The sequence below is a fragment of the Leptopilina boulardi genome, unplaced genomic scaffold, assembly GCF_019393585.1.
Source record: "Leptopilina boulardi isolate dan_hultmark-lab unplaced genomic scaffold, ZJU_Lbou_2.1 LbouV2_325, whole genome shotgun sequence".
NCBI lineage: Eukaryota > Metazoa > Arthropoda > Insecta > Hymenoptera > Figitidae > Leptopilina > Leptopilina boulardi.
The window spans coordinates 446,199-468,734 of NW_026137891.1; the positions used below are offsets into that span (position 1 = coordinate 446,199).

Sequence of the window (22,536 nt, forward strand, 5' to 3'; positions counted from 1 at the left end):
AAGTGGCGGGTGGAATCGAGAATGTTTCTTAGCGCACACAATATAAGAGACAAAATATCCTTGCGGTTTCGATAAATCACACCTCCTCCTCCTCCCTCTATATATCCGCCTCTTTTATTTCTCAACATCAATTACTTTCGCTTGAAACAAATAACAATGAAAAGAAATCAACGATTAAGAAACAAAGGTCCTGACAATAACTTACATTTTATTTTCATTTATATCATTGTATACATATATGTATATAATCACTACCTATATTTGTCCTTCAATTAAATTAATATTCAATCAGCAAATGATTAATAATATATATTATATAAATATAAAGTTGTAAATTGTTTTTTGTCACGTAAATTAACAAACCAATGGCATTTTTTGTTACTCTCGGATTGAAAGAATATATTTTGTAGAAGAATAATTTTTTTAATAATATAATTAAATATTTAAATTTGCAACAGGGGGCAAAAATTTTTAATCTTGAAAAACTGAAATAAGATTTTCAATCAGCGACCCTAAAAATCCCGCAGGTAGTTTCATACAAAAATATCAATTTTTAGTAAAATTTTCCGCCATATTGGAGCCGCCATTTTGAATTTTGAAAAACTGATCTCAGATTCGTAATCAGCGACCTGGAAAACCCCTAGGTACCAAGTTTCATACAAAAATATCAATTCTTAGTAAAACTTTCCGCCATATTAGAGCCGCCATTTTGAATGTTGAAAAACTGACCTCAGATTCGTAATCAGTGACATCGAAAACCCCCAGGTACCAAGTTTCATACAAAAATATCAATTTTTAGTAAAATTTTCCGCCATATTGGAGCAGCCATTTTGAATTTTGAAAAACTGACCTCAGATTCGTAATCAGCGACCTGGAAAACCCCTAGGTACCAAGTTTAATAAAAAAATATCAATTTTTAGTAAAATTTACCGCCATATTGGTGCCGCCATTTTAAATTTTGAAAAACTGACAACAGATTCGTAATCAGCGACCTCGAAAACCCCCAGGTACCAAGTTTCATACAAAAATATCAATTTTTAGTAAAATTTTCCGCCTTTTGGAATTTTGAAAAACTGACCTCAGATTCGTAATCAGCGACCTGGAAAACCCCTAGGTACCAAGTTTCATACAAAAATATCAATTTTTAGTAAAATTTTCCGCCATATTGGGGCCGCCATTTTGAATTTTGAAAAACTGACCGCAGATTCGTAATCAGCGACCTCGAAAACCCCCAGGTACCAAGTTTCATACAAAAATATCAATTTTTAGTAAAAACTTTCCGCCATACTGGAGCCGCCATTTTGAAATTTGAAAAACAGATGTCAGATTCGTAATCGGGGTCAACCGTGACCGTTTTTTCCGTTAATTAAAAGTACAAATTTTTTTTCTCTCCGCCAGTTTATTAAAAATGAAGAAAAGAAAGAGAGAATGGAAAATCGAGAAAACAATTATATTATTTTGAAGATTGCTCTTTCACATTTGACGATAATAAAATGCCGAGATTCACGTATATTTTTCTTTCTTCTCAAATTGCCGTCGCCGCATCATGCGGGAAATTACGTTGTGTTTAAAAAAAAAAAAAAAATTCTTTTTTTTTCTTTTGCGCGGTCCAATGCGGATAACGAATGATGTGGTCTACTGAACGGAAGTTCACACAGGTTTGTCTCCCTATGTGCAAAAGTATATAGTCGCGCACAACGAAATTATTGCGGGTGTCCATCTTACACGACATGCTACCGAAGTTAATAGAATCAATATAACTAGAAAAGGTGGAATAAGAATTTATCTTCACCACATGAAACCGTCGTCGTCGTCTCCATTTGGAAAAAAAGCGGACGTAGATTAATGTCGATTCACATAATTCTCTTAGATTAAAATATTTTCAATTTCAATATTTTTCATTCACGATAATTCTTTTAGAAAAAATTTCTTATTCTTTTTTCATTTTTGTGATTTTTCATTACCATTTTTGTAAGTAAACTCTCGAGAAAATTAATTTCTTCATTTTAATGTGACTTAAATTTTCATTTTAAAATACTGTTATTTTTTTTTTTTTAATTTTAATTTTAATCGTACGTGTGTCATTACACTAACTAATAATGTTTACGGTTTCTATATATTTTTCTATAAAGCTAAATTTAAAAACTCATTTACACAGTTGTAAAGTGCATTAAAAGTCATTGTAAAAGTTGTAAGTACTTCTTTTTTATGGACAAGATCTCCCCCTAACTCCTTTGCTCGTTAACCTTAATTGAAAGCACATATCAACGCAGGTTTGTTCATGCGTATAAAGTGTTTAACACAACATTTTTCTTCTCTTTTTTTTCTTTTTTCCTTTTTCAAATACAACTTTTATCTCGCTATTAGCTTGCGGACGCGTGGATTCATATATGACTGCGGACATCTGTGTATATATTCAATATAGTGATGATATACATGTTGAAAATCTCGTTTTTATTGACAGGCGCGTATGATATATTGTTAAAAGGTACAAAAGTGTCAATATTTTCCCCCGGTAAATATAGAAGCATATATATATATATATATATTTTTTTTTGTATGTGTGAAGCACATAATTTCCAAAAAGTTTACAAATTTCCTTTGATTGTAAATACACATTTTTTTTATGTTTATTTACAATTTAAAAAAAATTTCTTTTCAAATTTATTTCAATAATAACTGCAAAAATTTATTATTTATTGTTTATTTAAAAATATATTTGTTATATGAATTCAATTTAATATAATTTTATAATATAATAATTATTTTTTTGATCAATTTCCTTCATTTCCTTCATCCTTCACTTAAACTTGTTTAAACCTACGATGAACCTATACATTTCTTAATATTTATACCTACATAGGACCTACATTGAATGTACTTTTGATCTACATGGAACCTATATTAGTTGTTTTTTAAATCTGAATTAATCTTACTTTGAACCTACATTGAACCTACAGTAGATCTACTTTAATCCTAATTTGAAACTACTTTGGACCAGCATTGAATCTATATTACTTCTTATCTAAACTTACATTAATCCTATTTTGAACCTGCATTGGACCTACTTTGAACCTATATTAATCCTTACTTAAGCCTATTTTAAACCTACGTTGGATCTACTTTGACCCTACATTGAAACTACTTTGGACCTACATTGAATCTATACTGGTTTTTATTTAAGCCTACATTAATCCTACTTTGAACCTGCATTGGACCTACTTTGACCCTATACTGAAATTTCTATGAAATAATATTGAACCTAAATTGAAATTACTATGAACCTACATTGAAACTGTATTAATCCTTACTTACACCTACTAAAAACCTACATTGAAACTACTTTGGACCTTCATAGATCCTACATTACTCTTTACTTAAACCTATATTAGTCCATATTTAAACCTACATTAAACCAACTTTGATCCTACATTAAATCATTTTGATCCTAATTTGCAACTATTTGAACCTACATTAAATCTATATTGGTATAGTCTACATTAATCCTATTTTGAACATGCATTGGACCTACTTTGAACCTATATTAATCCTTACTTAAGCCTATTTTAAACCTACGTTGGATCTACTTTGACCCTACATTGAAACTACTTTGGACCTACATTGAATCTATACTGGTTTTTATTTAAGCCTACATTAATCCTACTTTGAACCTGCATTGGACCTACTTTGACCCTATACTGAAATTTCTATGAAATAATATTGAACCTAAATTGAAATTACTATGAACCTACATTGAAACTGTATTAATCCTTACTTACACCTACTAAAAACCTACATTGAAACTACTTTGGACCTTCATAGATCCTACATTACTCTTTACTTAAACCTATATTAGTCCATATTTAAACCTACATTAAACCAACTTTGATCCTACATTAAATCATTTTGATCCTAATTTGCAACTATTTGAACCTACATTAAATCTATATTGGTATAGTCTACATTAATCCTATTTTGAACATGCATTAAACCTATTTCGACCCTATACTAAAACTGCTATGAACCTGTATTGAATTTTCATTGAACCTACTTTCATTCTACATTGAAACTACTTTGGACCTCTTTTGAACCTACATTAGTTTTTACTAAAACCTATTTTGAACCTACATTATATCTACTTTAATCCTAATTTAAAACTACTTCGGACCAGCATTGAATCTATATAAATTCTTATCTAAATTTACATTAATCCTATTTTGAACCTGCATTGGACCTACTTTGAACCTGTATTAATCCTTACTTAAACCTATTTTAAACCTATGTTGGATCTACTTTGATCCTGCATTGAAAAAAACTGTGGACCTTCATTGAATCTATACTGGTTTTTATTTAAGTCTACATTAATCATACTTTGAACCTGCATTGGACCTACTTTGACCCTATACTGAAACTTCTATGAAATAATATTGAACCTAAATTGAAACTACTACGGACCTATATTGAAACTGTATTAATCCTTACTTACACCTACTAAGAACCTACATTGAAACTACATTGGACCGTCATAGATCCTACATTACTTTTTACTTAAACCTACATTAGTCCATATTTAAACCTACATTACTTCTTACTCAAACCTACATTAGTCCATATTTAAACCTACATTAAACCAACTTTGATCCTACATTGGATCAATTTGATCATAATTTGAAACTACTTTGAACCTACATTAAATCTATATTGGTATTTATTTAAGCCTATATTAATCCTACTTTGAACCTGCATTAAACCTACTTTAACCCTATAATGAAACTTCTATGAACCAATATTAAACCTTCAGTGTACGTTTATTGAATTTACTATGTATCTACATTAAACCTATATTAATCCTTACTTAAACCTACTTTTAGCCTACGTTGGATCTACTTTTATCCTACATTGAAACTATTTTGGATCTACATTGAATTTTTATTAGTCCTTATTTAAACCTATATTAAACCTTATTTGAACCTTTTTCAAGCCTACATTAAATCGACTTTAAATTTACATTGGATCTACTTTGATCTTATTTTGAAACTACTTTGGACCTACATTCAATCTATATTGGTCCTTATTAAACCTACATTGGTCCTTATTTAAACCTACATTAATTCTATTTTGAACCTACATTGGACCTACATTAAACACATACAATAAAATCAATTATGTATTTAATCGATTTGAACCAAAACTATAATATTGACAGATGGCATTGTTGTAAAGAGTCGAAATATTCAAAATAGGGATTTTGATAATGAAACTCTCGGAAAGGTTCACGAGCGAATGGATACGAGCCTGGCAAAATGTTCCTCCTGTGACGTATAAATCCACCTATTTCTATATGGTATTATCCAATTTTACACAGGGCATGCAGCAATTGCGACGAACGGATGGCGTGGGTCGAACGAACGTTTATTCTGTTTCGAGGCTCGAAAGTGCGTACGCCATTTACACACATGTTTGTACCTCGTGTGTGTATATCTATATATCTATATATATACACCTATATATGTTTCTCGTGCACAATATTGTCGAGCGAACACCTGCGTCAAAATATAACCCCTACGCACTTGTAAACTTGCCTTGTCTATTTTCTCAAAACCACGACATTGCTTCTCGTACGCAATTTCTGGCGAACAATATATATATATATATATACATAATTCACACATTTGTTTATTGCGCGGAACCAAGGTCATATGCCTGTTGTCGTTTAATGTCAGCTATATATATAGTGAAACTATATTTGTGTCCCAATGATTTTGTTTTTGCAACAAAATCATTTGGTTACGTCAATTTTGGTTGTCGTAACCAAACTTTGGTTGGCTGAAACAAAATTTTACTAAACATTTGATTTGACCAATAAAATTATTTGGATGAACGTTTTTTAATTCCCAGCAAAATGTGTTTACTACAACAAAATAAATTAGTTAATACAACAAAATAATGTGGATTAAAAAACCAAATGATTCTAATCAAAATTTGGTTACGACAACCAAATAATTTAGTTTGCTCTCAGCTTGTACGTTATGAAAGAATAAAAATTAAAGAGTGTAACAAAAAAAAATAAAAAATTATGATTTAAAAAAAACTTGAATCTATATTTACTATGTATTTTTTATGAAAATTGTAAATAAAAATTAAAAATGTAAAACTTGAATTGAAATATAAGTGCGTTAATTAACACCGATAAGCGTACTCAGCCATTAAGCAAATAGACTTAAGGTATCTTAGAAACCTTGTTAAATTTCCTCGCTCAGTTAATGATTGATTTTTATAGTCGATTTGTTTGCATAATTATCACACAATTCGATTAATTATAATTCATATATATATATAGTTCTTTAAACAAATCTTAATTCTTCGATGCAGAAAATTTAGATTAAAGACATATTACACTTAATTAAACTGGTTAATTAGAATCAACCGGGGGCCGCTAATTAAGATCTAATTATGAAACGTGTCTAAACTGAAATATTCACTTTTACTTATCACTGAAAAAAAAAATTTATTTGATTCAAATATTCTCGTATTATCAATATATTTACTTAAACCGAATAAATTTTGAAATCAAATATTTGAATTAAATAAATTTTTTTTCAACCAATAATTACTGTATTTGAAACAAATATACCGATCTCTAATAATATATGATTTAACTAAATTTTTTTTTTTTACAGATCGGGCTGAAACTTGCACACAGCGTAGCCGTAGGGGTGAGTACTTTAACGTAACTATTATACAGTAAGGTTAAAAAAAAAAAAATTTCACCTATTTTTCGAAATACTTTTTCTTGAATGGCGGTTTAAAAATTTAAACCCTTTTTTTTTTCTTGAAGAAGACTATTTTAATTAGGGACTTCAATTATTTATTTTCCTCATATAGTTAAATATTGTTAAAAAAAATTAAAAAAATCTTTTATTCTTTGTTTCATTATAATGTTCTTTTGTTGGTAATTTAAGCTCGGATTATACTTTAATAGTAAGAAGTTGGTTAATTCCATATTGTTTAAGGGTATTGTTATTTTCTTTCATATACGGTTTTCATTTTATCTTCGTATAGTAATTCTTCTCTCATACACGCTTTGAAGCGTTGACATCACTTACAATCCACACAATTTGAAATATATCTATATATATGTATACACACACAGAGAATTTCTGTTAGGACATGAAATACATCAACGCTGAGGATTTCACGTGAAAACGCTTTAAAGCGGCACGATAGTTGCGCTAGTTCGCGAGAAATTACATTTTCAGCTATAGTATATAGAAACCAAGGTTTCATGTTGGCACTTCCTAAGAGGTCAAGTGCCGTATATATATATACATGCTTTTGTCATTCTCGACAGTGTGAAATTCAAGATATCTTCCAACAGAGACAAAATTTTAGTATTATGTTTGTTGCAAACAATCTATATATATATATATATAAAATGTGTGTGTGTAAGAGAGAGAGAGAGAGAGAGAGAGAGAGAGAGAATTCTAAATATGTTTGAATAAATACCACTTAGAGCTTAATTGAACGATTCTGTGTATACAAGTGGCAGTGATAATTGATTCTCAGTTTCCAACATAATCAGTTGCGTTTATAGTCTAAATTAAGTGAGGGACAAATTTAATTAAGTCAATTCACACGAATGTCATTATCTTGTTATATTGTTAAAAAATGAATTAAAAAAATTTTCCTACCTAATCTCTAAATCTAAATTAGTAATTTCAATTAGTGTCTGACTTTTTTCTATACGTGACCCAGGTGAAACGATTCTATGGAAACTACTCCACAGAAATTCCACACGGAATTCCGTAAAAATTATATACGGAATTCCGCAAAAATTTCCGCAAAATTTTTGAATGAAGTTCTTTTGTAATTTTGCGAATTTTTTATAAAAATTACACACATAATCTCTATACAGAATTGCACAAAATTTTTGTTAGAATTGCAATTCTGTAATGGAATTCTTTCAAAAAAATTCGCAAAATTTCGAAAGGAATACTTTCAAAATTTTGCGGAATTCCGTATAGAATTTTTGCGGAATTCCGTATGGAATTTCCGTGGAGTGATTTCCGTAGAATCGTTTCACCTGGGGAATTAGTTAAAATACTAATAAATTAGTAACAAAAAAATATTTCACTGATTAGTGTAAAAAATTAACTAATTCATTGAAAAAATTTAGTCACTAATTCAAAATTAGTTCAAATTAGTAATTAGTACTATTAGTACAAATAAAAACGAGTAAATAGAAAAATTTTTTTTCTTAGGATTAGTAATTTAATTAATTCATTAGTAAAAAATCAATTATTAATTTAAATTAGTTAAAATTTATACTAAATTAATATTTAAAAATTAAGTTGAATTTATCAAATAATTATTATTTTTTAGTAAATATTAAATATTATAATTTTTTTAATTCACAAAATTATTATTATTTTATAAAATTAATTTTTTTTTTGAAATATTTGAAAATTTCTTTTTAATTTCAAATATCAGTTTCTATTTCTCAAAAACTACTCTCGTTTTTATAAATACATAGTAAAATTTATTTCTATTAAATTCTTCTTTTCATTTTTATTAAATTCCCTCCCCCCCAAAAAAAAAAAAAAAAAATTTCATTCAACTTTCATAAGTATTTTTTTTTTCATTTTTTCTCCAATATAGCTTATATACTCGAAAATATGCAAATTTCCTCTCGCAACGCGACTTACGACTTGGAGAAAATTGTTTCGATCGAAAATAATGGCACATGTACTATAAAAGAAAGTGTAAAAAAAAAATCCATTTTTAAATAAAAGAAATTAAGAACGTTTTCTTAAAACAATATAATAAAAATTTATTTAATTCAATTAAATATTTATTAGAATCAAATTTTTTTTTTAGCATTCTAAAAATAATTTGATAGAAAATTATAAATATTTTTCACCTACATTTTTTAGTCTCAATATATATATATATGCAGGAACCGAGCAATAATAAGTGAAGAGGGTCTCTCTCTCTCTCTTTCTCTCTCATAGTGAATGGCCGGCAAGGTTAATGCGATTGAATGATTGGCTCGATTAGCAAATTGGTCGCCAGAGTATAGGACATTGGATAAATGAGGATATGCTTATGCTGGGAACTTGGTGCTGGCAAATTGATAGTTGCCTGAAGAAGGGAGGGGAAGGGATGAGGACGTCAGGAGAGAACGCGATATATATCCATTTCAATCCCGGTCAGCGAATTTTGTGTGCGTGTGTATGTGTTCCATCAATTTCATACACGCGAAACCGCCAACTATGACATTAACCAAATCTGTTATAATCACAAATTTTGACGTAATCACTATAAAACATTAAAGTATTGCTTCATATATACGACAAAATTCAAAAACGGAAATTGCTTCTTAGATTTTATTATAAAATGTCACTTGTACAAAAATTTAAATCTACATTCTAATTTCTGGAAAATTATTGCAATTATTTAGAAATTTTTATCGAATTTTTTCAGTTTATTAAAATTAAACCTTTTTTTTAAAAGATAATAAAAAATTTTGAATTGTATTTTAAATACAATTTTAGTTAATATTAATAATATAATAATAGTAATAATTTTTAAAGTGTATTTTAAAAACAATTTTAATTAAATATATTGCAAGTTAATAATAATGATAATAATAATTTTACAAGTGAATTTTAAATACAATTTTAATTTAATTTTAACAGATATATACGCTTAATTAAACCAGGGATCCCTGATTAAACCTGTTAGATGATAATATGAAATTTTGATTGAATTTCAAACACAACATGTTTAATTAAACCTGTTTAATGTTAAAAAATTTTCTAATTAGATATAAAATATAATATACGTTTATATTTCTAAAATATTTAATCAGTAACGATATTTGATTATATATATATATACCACAGTAAATAACAGTAAAACTAAAATTATAAAGTAAATTATGAGATATATTAAAAAGTATTGCAGTTAAATTTTGAATGAATTATTTTAATCTTCGATGGATCTTATTTTAATCTTTTTTAAAATAATAACTCCACAATTTAGTTTACATGATTTTTTGGCATTTTTTTTTTCTTTCAAATTTATAAAAATTCTCGTTAATGATAATTTTTGAATAATTTAACGAAAAATGAAAACACAGAAAATTAAAAGGCATTAAAATAAGCTGCAACGCTTATTATTTTAATCCAATTTTTCTTATTTTAATCCATTTTGGTATTAAAATAAGCAAAATTGGATTAAAATAATAAGCGTTGCAGCTTATTTTAATGCCTTATAATTTTCTGTGAAAAAGAAAGTTAAATTTGAAAAACAGTGACTCCACTCTAGAGAATGAAAATTTTTCATAAATTTTCATTTTTTTTTTTTTTTTTTTTTTTGCGAAATAGCGAGAAATATTAAATAATTCCACAACTGGGTAATTTTCATAAGATACCATCTTTCTCTGGTGTTCTAAAATGTCAAGGGAGTTAGTTCTGTATATATATAGAGGAGGAGTAGGTACGTGATTCATTGTGACGCTACCCTTTATATTTTCAAGCAAGTAGGTGGCATACGAGACAGGTAACACGTGGGAGGCACTGGTACGTGTTGCACAAGAGTAGCTCGTTTGGAAGATGACTTTTTTATTGATATAAAGCGCAAAAACCTTGGATGTTACTTGCCAACAAATGTCGCGCACATATATAATGAAATAAACCAAAGGCTAACAAAACCAGGGCACACCAAATTACATTGACCCTCATATTCATTTTCAAAAATACAGGTACAAGGCCTTTTTTTATTATTATTATTTTTTTTTTTTTTGAAAAAATACAAATCCTATTTTTCCACCATTTCTTTTTTTTAGTTCTTCAAATAGTCTATTCAAATTTTCAAATAAAAAAAAATCAAATTTTTAAAAATAATTCGTTTTTACATTTTAAAAAAATTTTCTTTTTTATTATTTAAAAAAAATCCTAGTGTTTCGAAAGATTATATAGTTTTCATGGGCTTATTGATATTGAATGTATTTAGTTTTTTTTTTTATTTTTTAAGAGAGAAAACCACTTTTTTTTGTCGGTACATTTTGTAAAAAAAAAAAAAAAAAAAAAACTCGTCAATTTCTATGTTTTTTCGACACTATATTGCCCTAAAATATACGACACTTTTGAAAGCAAATACATTGTAACAACATTTCTAGTGAATTTAGTTTTAAAAAAAATTGGAAATTTTTTTTTGTCTTTTTTTTTATCGTGAAATATAAAAAAAATCATGGGGATTAAAATAAAATCCAGTATGTCCATATTCGCCCCGGGTGCCATTTCATTTAAAGCCAACTCTGATGGTACTAAAACTTCGTCAAACTAAATTTACTTTTAGGTATATAAAAAAATAATGAAGAAAAGTTTTCGAATCTTTTTCCAAAAAAAAAAAAAAAAATTTACAAAAATAAAACTTTTTTTCTTTATTTTTATTTCAAAAACTATATTGAAAGAAAAAAATTATTCTAAATTCATTAAGTTTTTTTTAAAATTACTAAAGATTTTTGAAATTTATAATAAATCAGTTATTTTTAATCCTGTTTTTTAAAATTTACTTATATATATATATATATATATATATATATATATATATATATATGAAAGTCATAATTTCTAGTAGGAAAATTCAAGTACTATTATCGTTTCGCGTAAAAATCGTTATAAATTCAACAATTTTAAAAATGATGTTGTCTTAAGTTCCTTTCAACATTTTTCTTCCGTTATCGGAAGAAATTAGCAATGAGAATACTCGGATAATATATTTCACAGGAGAATAAAAAAAAGAGAGAGAGAATGAAAAAGAAAAAGAGATATGGACTTTAATTTTATTCGTGGAAGGTGTTTTTATTCGAAAGTCGACAGTTCTTTGGAGAGTTTGCATACGCCCGTAAGGTCTTTTCTGGAGAGAGAGAGAGAGAGAGAGAGAGAGAGAGAGAGAGAGAAAGATATCTAACTCTTTACGCGAATTACAAATATTTTTCTAAGTACTTGAATCTCCTCGAGAAATTTCGTCCCTGAAAAGGGTTAAATTTTACGTTTTTTATTTGCAGTGCAAACATTTTCAAATATATACTATACTATTATACATAAAGACGAAAGTTCTTACGTGTATGTATATATAACTATATATTCGCTCGTTAGGAAATGCAAAGCAATCGAGTTTATCTTACAAATAACTAAAGTCACTCAGGAATTCTTGATTCTTGTTAGATCTGTTCTAGCCCCTTTACTCCCTGCGACTTCTGTCAACTCATTAGCCGCTGTTCTTCCCAAAGACTTATTAGTGATGTTATTTCCCAAAAAAGTTATATTTATTTTAATTAAATGATTAAAATCGCGATCATTATAAATTTGGAAATAAAAACTAATATAATTTTCAAATATAATTGTATTTTATTATAATTTTTATATATAATAATATTTATATTCGTAAACAATATTAATATTACCGTTGCTAAGGAAAAAATCGTTAGCAACCGTTACCAAAGAAAAAAAATTCCTTAGCAACCGTTGCTGAGGAAAAAAGTCCTTAACAACGGGAGCTAAGGAAAAAAATAGTCATGGAAACGGTTGATAAGGTAACGGTTGCTATGGAAACTGTTGCCATGGAAACGGTTGCTATGGTAACAGTTGTCATGGAAACGGTTGCTATGGTAATAGTTGTCATGGAAACGGTTGCTATGGAAACGGTTGCTATGGTAATAGTTGCCATGGAAACGGTTGCTATGGTAACAGTTGTCATGGAAACGGTTGCTATGGAAACTGTTGCCATGGAAACGGTTGCTATGGTAATAGTTGTCATGGAAACGGTTGCTATGGAAACGGTTGCTATAGTAATAGTTGCCATGGAAACGGTTGCTATGGTAATAGTTGTCATGGAAACGGTTGCTATGGTAACAGTTGTCATGGAAACGGTTGCTATGGAAACTGTTGCCATGGAAACGGTTGCTATGGTAATAGTTGTCATGGAAACGGTTGCTATGGAAACGGTTGCTATGGTAATAGTTGCCATGGAAACGGTTGCTATGGTAATAGTTGCCATGGAAACGGTTGCTATGGTAATAGTTGTCATGGAAACGGTTCCTATGGTAACAGTTGTCGTGGAAACGGTTGCTATGGTAACAGTTGTCATGGAAACGGTTACTATGGAAACTGTTGCTATGGAAACTGTTGCCATGGAAACGGTTGCTATGGAAACTGTTGCCATGGAAACGGTTGCTATGGTAATAGTTGTCATGGAAACGGTTGCTATGGTAATAGTTGTCATGGAAACGGTTGCTATGGTAACAGTTGTCATGGAAACGGTTGCTATGGTAATAGTTGTCATGGAAACGGTTGCTATGGTAACAGTTGTCATGGAAACGGTTGCTATGGTAATAGTTGTCATGGAAACGGTTCCTATGGTAACAGTTGTCATGGAAACGGTTGCTATGGAAACTGTTGCCATGGAAACGGTTGCTATGGTAATAGTTGCCATGGAAACGGTTGCTATGGTAACAGTTGTAATGGAAACGGTTGCTATGGAAACTGTTGCCATGGAAACGGTTGCTATGGTAGCAGTTGTCATGGAAACGCTTGCTATGGTAGCGGTTGCTATTGAAACTGATGCTATGGTAACAGTTACTATGGCAACCGAACAAGTGTACAATATGGACCGACGCTAAAGCAAAACTGTTAGACTTTCAGGCCTAGGCCGTGAAACCCTAAAAATTAAATTAAAAATAGAAAATACATATAAAAAAATTGTTTTTGAAAAAAAAAAAAATTCTATTATCAAATTTTATTTTATAAAGGTTCTGTACATTTTTTGAAAAAGTAAAAAAAAAATTGTATGAATGTTCTTTCATAAAAAACCCTTTTTTAAATAATAATAATTATGATATGAAAATATAAAATGTGTTTACGAATTTTTGGAAACAAATTTTCTGAGACGCATATCGCAGTAGATATTTCCGCTGTCTGCATTTATTTCCGCGTAACTGACTGCATTCGCGATTGTTCGCGGTGTGCAAAGACATTCGCGTGGTCATAATAAATTGTCTTTCCTTTTTTTGTCACCACTTTTTTTGATATAATATAAATGTATATATCTATATATTTTTGGAGTATCTCATTCCCTCAATTTCCGCGCGAGCTCTAAAACCACCCAAGTGTTTACTGTGCGCGCCATGCAAGTCGTCGTAGTCGTAGTCGTCGTCGCCGTTTTGCTATATGATCTATTTCTCGGGAGAGAGACTTTACCGATAATGGATATTTTCGAGGGAGCTTCATAATTCAAGTAACTACTTTATATCCTTTCCGGATTCACGTGACCGAGTTGAAACTTTCGTTTCTTTGAATGCAATATTCAACTCTCTCTCTTATTCTTTCTCTCTTTCGTCTCTTCTACTGTGTCCGCGCGGAGCAATATAATGACATTCGGGCTTTCCTTTCTCCGAATATTGAGGAAACGAATTTTCCTATTATGCGGATGAAGAGGGAACAATTTTCTTTTTTTTTTGCTTTATAATTTTTTTAATGTCCTTTTCTCGTATTTTAACATAAAAAATATTTCACATAATTTTAATTACAACAAATATTTATCGAAATTTTAACCAAAAATTTCCAATATATTGGAATTACGAATCGATTTTCTTACTCGGATATATTTTTTTTTTTTACTTAATTATTTCCGTTAGTTTATTAAAAATAGAATTATTATTAAAACAAAAAATAATTATTACCGATAATAAATTATTATTAATAAAATATTACTATTTTTATATGTAATGAAATAGTAATAATATTAAAAAAAAAACAACTTTGTATCTCATTTTTATTATCGAAGGAAGTTATTTTTTTATATAAGGGAAAATAAAATACAGGATAAATAAAATTAGCACTACTATAAGGACAATTGAAGGATTTTTGAAACAAGGTGTTTTGAAAGTGTTTTGACAAGGAGATTTGAAGGCAAAAAAAAAAAGAAAAATTGGCAGTAAATGTCGCCTATAAAAAGTCGATTTATTGTAATGATTTTGGAGACAAGTCGCGGCAATAAAGTCACATCGTTTAAAAAGTTTATATAGATTAAATTGGTCCAAGGAAATTGCTCTCTGAAAGAGAGAGAGAGAGAGAGAAAAAAAAGAGAGCAAATATATAAACTGCGCACACATACGTGAATATAGGTACAACATCGCAATTTTATGAGAATGCAGATCCCCCTTTCTTTCTTTCAGAAACTTCTTCGATTCTATACCGTTTTTCCATTTCTTTCTTTTTTTTCCCCCCTCTCTTTTCTCTTTTATATTACTGGCTCATTTCAACGCAGAAACAGCCTCGCCCACGTGAAACGGGTCCACACCCTTTCGTCTCTCAACCAACTCTTCCCTTTATTTTCCTTATTATTTTATTTTATTTTTTTTTTTTATTTTATTTCTTTCTTTTTTAATTCATTTCCGCGTAAGATGTCATTTTGACTTCACTACTCCTATATTTTATGTTCGTCTGGATAATTTACGAGATCCCAAATGAGAAAATGGAACATAAAAAATATCTTTTGGTATCACCTTCAATTTCATTTCTATGATTATATACTTATACTTCCGCAGCGTCTTTCATGTTTTCTTTATGAGAATCATGGGAGGGAAAATAAATTATATTTCAATTTTTTTTGCAAAAAAAAAAAATTTTTTTCAAAGTACTAAAAAAGTATTTTTTATTTTTATTTGAAAATCATTTTTTTTTTTAAAAAGAATGAAATTTTTTTTGTTAATGGAGTATTTTATCGACGACATTCAGGGTCGATAAAGTTTAAAATATATGTAATAATTACGAGGTAGATCGAGACGTCGAACGCAGACAAGAAGAACAGTAAATTATTCTCCCCCCCTCTCCACTTTTTCGGTATAATTAAGCGATAAATAAAAGCTTTTCATGTTGAAAATATTCATGAATTGAAAAACAAATTATTATGTCGTAATAAATAGTTTGCCTGCTATTGCCAGTGATCCCCACTAAATTATTTACGTTAATCAGACTTCATAAATTTTCAAACGACGTCTTATAAAAGAGAGGTTCAATGAAACGATTTCTAAATTATTTTATCTTTGCTTTTTTGTTAAAGAAAATATTTTTTTTTAATATTTTTATTTTTTAACATTATTTTATTAACTTCTTGTAAATTATTTTTTTTTTTTGTCTCCATTGAATAATAAAGGACAAATTAAGAATAGATGAGAATTATGGAGAATAATGTGTTTTTTTTTGGCCAAATATGAAATAGTTGACGAGCCAAAAGTATATCTAAATTTGTTATTGCCTCGGGGGAATAAATTTATATGAAAGTTTATATGAAAATATTGTTTTGGCACGGACCCAGAAACGAGTCCCGAGGCCCATCAGAAATCTAACATATAAGGAAAATGCATCTGTCCACGCGCGCAGGTGAAAGAGAAAAAAGACGATTTCTTCAGGGACAAGAAAGAGAGAAAGAGAGAGAGAGAGAGAGAGAGTGCGCGCACTCCCCAAAGGCAAAAGAAAGAAATAAATCCTCGGGATTTTCTACGGGGAGTGCTACATTCTGTGTCATCAAAAATCTGCAAAGGGGCGTCCTGACTCGACAATGGGACTCGCATTTGAAAATCTTTTCTTTATTTATTTTTTTTTTCAATTCGAATATACACTTAGATATAATTTCTATTATCACATTGTATGAATAAGAGAAATTTTATACTGTGGTTTATGTTAGCTAGAATGACGAGAAAATATGTTTAATTTATTCGATTCATGGGAATACAAAAAGGGAATTATTTATTTTTACAGTTCGTTAAATATGTTATTTGTACATTACAGTATTTAGTTGAAGGGAATGTTCTTTTAATTCTTAATACCGAAAAAATTAACTATTTATGATTAAAAATATTCCAGAAGTGAGTTTTTTAATTAAAAGTTTGTTTAAACAATTATCAAATTATCAAATTTGTAAAATTGAAAAAATTATTGTATATATTTTAAAAATTTGAGTTTTTAAGTTAAAAACTGTCTAAACAGTGAATTTGTTAATTAAAATTTGTTTAAACAATTATAAAACATAGATAATGTTAAACCAGTTTTGCAAAATTGAAAAATTAATAATTTTATGTAAATAGTACTAAAAAAACTAACTTCTCACGTTAAAAAGTGTCTAAATAGTGCAATTGTTAATTAAAATTTGTTTAAACAATTAATTGTTGCATACTAGTAAAACACTATTGTATAATTTGTAAATTTATTATTTTATGCAAACAATTTTAGAAAAACAAAGTTTTTACGTTAAAAACTATATAAACAGTGCATTTGTTAATTAAAATTTGTTTAAACAATTATTGAATAGATAAACCTCTTTGGCAAAATTTAAAAAAATTATTGAATGCAAATACAGGAGAAATGAACTTTTTAAATTAATAAATATTCAGAAACAGTATTTGTTAATTAAAATTTGTTTAAACAATTATAAGATATAGGTAATGTTAAACCAGTTTTGCAAAATTGGAAAATTAATAATTTTATGTAAATAGTACTGAAAAAACTAACTTCTCACGTTAAAAAGTGTCAAAGTTGTGCAATTGTTAATTAAGATTTGTTTAAACAATTAATTGTTGCATACTAGTAAAACACTATTGTATAATTTGTAAATTTATTATTTTATGCAAACAATTTTAGAAAAACAAAGTTTTACGTTAAAAACTATGTAAACAGTGCATTTGTTAATTAAAATTTGTTTAAACAATTATTGAATAGATAAACCTCTTTGGCAGAATTTAAAAAAATTATTGAATGTAAATACAGGTGAAATGAACTTTTTAAATTTATAAATATTCAGAAACTGTATTTGTTAATTAAAATTTGTTTAAACAATTATTAGATTGGTAAATCTCATTTGCAGAACTAAAAAATTAATTACTCTATACAAATAATTGAAGAGAAATAAATTTTTTGAATTAACAAATGTTTTCAAATAGAGCATTTGTTAATGAAAATTTTGTTTAAACAATTATGAGAAATGGATAATGTTAAACCACTTTTGCAAAATTGAAAAATTAATTATTATATGTGAGTAGAACTGAAAAAACAATCTTCTCTAGTTGAAAAATTTTAAAACAATGCATTTGTTATTTAAAATTTGTTTAAACAATTATTAAGTAAAGGTACTTTTAATTATGCAAAAAAATGAAAAATTAGTGGTAAAAAATAAATGAAAAGTATTGATATTAAAGAAACAATATTCTCACGTTAAAAAATATTAACATTGAACTTGTATTGAACCTGCATTAAACATTAAAATTCGATTTCAATTTACCAACATTAAAAAAAAAAAATGAAGTCAATTTGGTTGCGAGGGTAAAAGGGGAAATTTTGTACCATATCATTTTCAAATATATTTTTTTTTTTTTCTTTTTTTTTGACTTACAAGGAAGCATCAAAAGGAATTTTTCTTCTCATACGCGGGAGAGACGACGAATTTTTACCTTGCAAAAGGATGCGCTCAGCGGAAAGATTTGTAAAGAGGGGAAACGCCATGTGTTGGCTTCAATCCAGCACTGAGGGAGAGAGAGAGAGAAGTCTTTTTACATCGACACGAAATGCATCTTGCTACAACTTAATACGTTATGACTTCACGTCTATTGCGTGCTCTACATAACATTTGCAACGTGATCTGATTCCATTTCCTTCACACTTTTTTTTAATACTCTATATCTCTTCGTTTGACATCGTGACAAATCAAAATACGAAAATATTGAAAAAAAAAAAATTTTCCCAAAAAAATATAAATAAATTAGTTAAATTATTATTCAAGTGAAATTAAATTCGAAACCAATGAAAATTTTAGAATGAGGTGAAAAATTAAATTTTGAATAAACAAAAAATTAATCATTTCATTTGATAGCATCCTGAAGAATGGGAAAAGTACGACTGATAAATTAAGACCAATTTTCTAAAGATACTTTTTGTCTCTCACCCCCTCTACCCTTGTGAAAATATAAACGAATTATCTTTTCTTTTCTGGCTTGTGTACAAAAGTAGCGATAAGAAATGAAAGCAGTGACCTATAACTGGGAAATATAGATATATTTTTGTATTTTTTATTACAGGGAGTTATGACAAGGTAACGACAGAGTGCAGAACAAGGAAGGTGACAGTGAAATACTTGCAAAAAAAAGAAGAAGAAGAAAAGAACATGGCGAAAGGCGCTGAAAGATTACCCGGTACGACAACAAGAATAAGAACAAGAGACGATGGCTGTTGTTCAGTGAACTTCCTAAAATACGTTCTACACATATACAATGTTGTTCTATTTGTGAGTATTATTTTATTATATTTGTATTTAATTTTAAGATTTCAAAATATTTCCGTCCTTTAAATTTTATCTAAAAGTATCGGTCATTTTGACCTAGATGGCGGAAATTTGGTACAAAAGTGTAATTAAAAGAGAGAACCAGACAAAATTGTTATAATTTTACTATCAGTAGTAGAACTATGACAAAAATTTTTTATTCGAGTAAAAGTTTACTTTAGTCAGACTTTAAATTCCTGTTTTTTCTAATTCCCGACTATTTTTCTACGATTTTATATCTGATTTTTTACCATCTGAAGATTATTTTTTTTTTTTTTTTTTTACAAAAAGGAAATTTTTTTTCATCCACACTTGTCTCATTAACCGCCACAGCATCAAAACACGTTCGTTTTTCTGGGCAAAATGAAGCAGGTCTTTTTTTTTTCTGTTCAATCAGTGCCCTTTTCTAAATGAACCTGCCTCATACTCTTTTTTCCTTATCCGATTACCGCACTTTAGTCTGATGTGAAAAACGAATGTCTGGTCGGTTGCTTTTTATCGTCGACGAAAAAAAAAGAACACTCTGTGTAAGAAAATTAACGCTATTTGAAAGTAAATAAGTTTAATTATCGTTGGAAAAAAATTGACAATTTTTCTAATTCTAATTATCGAATTTTCATTTTTTTTGAAATAGAGAATAATTTTTCGATATTTTTATATAAAATAGAAAAACGTCAATGAATGCGTCTGTAAACTAGAAATCGCTAAACTTTCCAAGTGTAGTTTTGTTTGAGTTGAGTTGAGACTTGGCACCATTATTAGTTGGTAATTAGTAGTTCATCTGGTACGATAATGATTATAATTAAAGAGGTCTGGGCGTGTCAGTATTCCCGAACTCCGATGAGATTCTCGAAGAACATCACGAACATTCTATTGACGATGAACGTGCATTGGCTTCAAGTTATATCGAGAGATTCAAGAGAACGTTTGCGTGCTTTGTAGTTAATTTTAACCGACAATCCAAGTAATAAACCCACGATGCAATAACGTCTATTTCAACCCCTTTCACCCACCCCCCTCCCCCTCTCACTCTCTTCAATTCCAACCCACTCCAACAAAATTCACGTCAGATATATAATATTTCTAAAATGAAAATATCGATGAACCTTCAAAAACAATGTTTGAAGATTGTACTCTATTGTAATTAATATTTTGTTCAATTATGTGAAAAAAAAATAAGAAGTAATTGTTAAAATTTTATTTTTAATAATATTTTAGAAAAAAAAAACCGATAATTTATTTTTATTCCAAAAATAATTGCGTGTAATTATCTCATATGGAAAAAAAATTTATAGTAACTTTTACTATACTTGGAAAGTAAAACGAAATTTCTGCAAACTTTTGATTCGGTAATAGTAAAAATTACTTTTGAAATAGTAAACTTTACCATATCGGAAATAGTATTTTCTTCTATTTCTGAAATAAAAAGTTTTTAGAAATGCACAGAAATTTCTGGCAGTTTAGAATTTAATTTGCAAGTATAGTAAAAATCACTCTATTTTTCTCTGGGCATAAAATTTTAGGCATCATTTTACAAAATAGCAATTGATTGAACTTCTTTTTAAAAAAAAATTTTTACGTGACAAAATTGTTAGTTTACCAAATTTTTAGGTTTTTTTATTAAACCAAAATTTAAAATTTACCGAATTTTTATTTGTAATTCATCTGAATTTTTTTTTTCAATTTTTATTTGATAGAATTCTACTCTCTTAATCTGAATTAGTAAAAATGTTTACCAATTTAAATTTAGTGACTCACTTTTTGCTTTAGAATTAGTTAAATTTTACTAATTGTTAGTAAAAGTTCCTAATAATTAGTATAATTTTACTAATTCATAAGCAAAAAGTGAGTCACTAATTCAAATTGGTAAATACTTTTACTAATTCAGATTTAGAGAGTAAAAATGGCGAATTTTCATTTGACCGAAGAAACCAACCAGCAGAAAGATTTTGTCCGAAATCTTTCTGTCGATTGGTTTCTTCGGCCATTTATAATTTCAGCGTTTTAAAAATTCAGTTAATTAAGAATTTTATTCAAAATTTATAATTTCTATTCAAAAAATAGAGAAGAAATAGAACGATATAATCAGAAATACGATGCATTGAAAGATTTAATCGAGCTGAAGATCCAATCCGTTGTCATTTCTATATAACAATACAATACTCCAAAGACTCAGATGCATCTCTCTCTCTCTCTCTCTCTCTCTCGCTCTCTCTCGACGTTGAAATGCAGTTAACAAAGCGTCGCGGCGTTAAGTGGCGGCGTTATTGCCAGAGCATTGTTTCATCTAGGAGCGAGCAACTCGGCATAATGCTACGTTATTGTTGCATTATCGTCGCATTATTGAACAACGTTACACATGAATGCGTTAGAGTGCTCTATATATATGTATATGCACTATATTCATTACATTTCGCCCCGTTTACGTACATCATGAGTGAATAGTGGGTTTCTCCTCTCCCACCCCTCCACAGCATCCCAAAGGACATCAGTTCAACAGATAAGAGAATTTATAATGACAGTCAAGAATGTCCAACGATTGATAGTTTTAACGCAGAAGCACGAGCTTTGTTATATTATTATATAATAATATTGATGGTACATGAAAATAAATTTCTCTATAATAATCGAATTTAATCATAGATATTGTCATCGATAATAATAAAATTTAAGATTCCAAAGATGGTTAAAAATCAGAAATGTAAAAAATAAAAATTAGTCGAGAAATTGAAAAAAAAACAAGTCTCTGTCTGACTGAAATTGACTTTCACCACTGATGAAAATAGTACTCCTGTTTTAGAAAATGCCAGTCTTATTGAGATTGACTTTTTCTACTAATATAAAAAAAATAATATAAATTGCAAACAAAATATTGATTAAATCAAAAATTTAAATAAATCAAAATAAAAAAATTTCCTCATCAGAGAATAAAAAAATCGAGTGTATAATAAATGTTTAAGATGTTCAAGTAGTTTTTTTGCTTCAAAAAAAAAAAAAAAAAAAAAAAATTTAATGCCTTTTCAAGCATACCAAAGAAGAATAATTGTCTGTCCCACTTTTTTTCTGAATGAATGACAATTCTGATTTATTACATTGCGTCTAAATATATAGTCGAAAAGTAATTATATAAATATTTGCAAACATTAAATAGAACTAAAA

At 28.5% G+C, this 22,536-nt stretch overlaps 1 protein-coding gene across 1 annotated transcript in view; it reads left to right on the forward strand.

Annotated features, from left to right (window-relative positions):
* Nucleotides 1-22,536, forward strand: part of LOC127284461 (CD151 antigen-like) — a 155,942-nt gene that overhangs the window by 77,540 nt on the left and 55,866 nt on the right. The window contains exons 5-6 of the mRNA XM_051309902.1: nt 6,681-6,716; nt 19,136-19,341. Coding sequence (XP_051165859.1) covers nt 19,222-19,341 — 120 coding nt within the window. The 5' untranslated portion in view covers nt 6,681-6,716; nt 19,136-19,221. The remainder of the gene's footprint in view (nt 1-6,680; nt 6,717-19,135; nt 19,342-22,536) is intronic.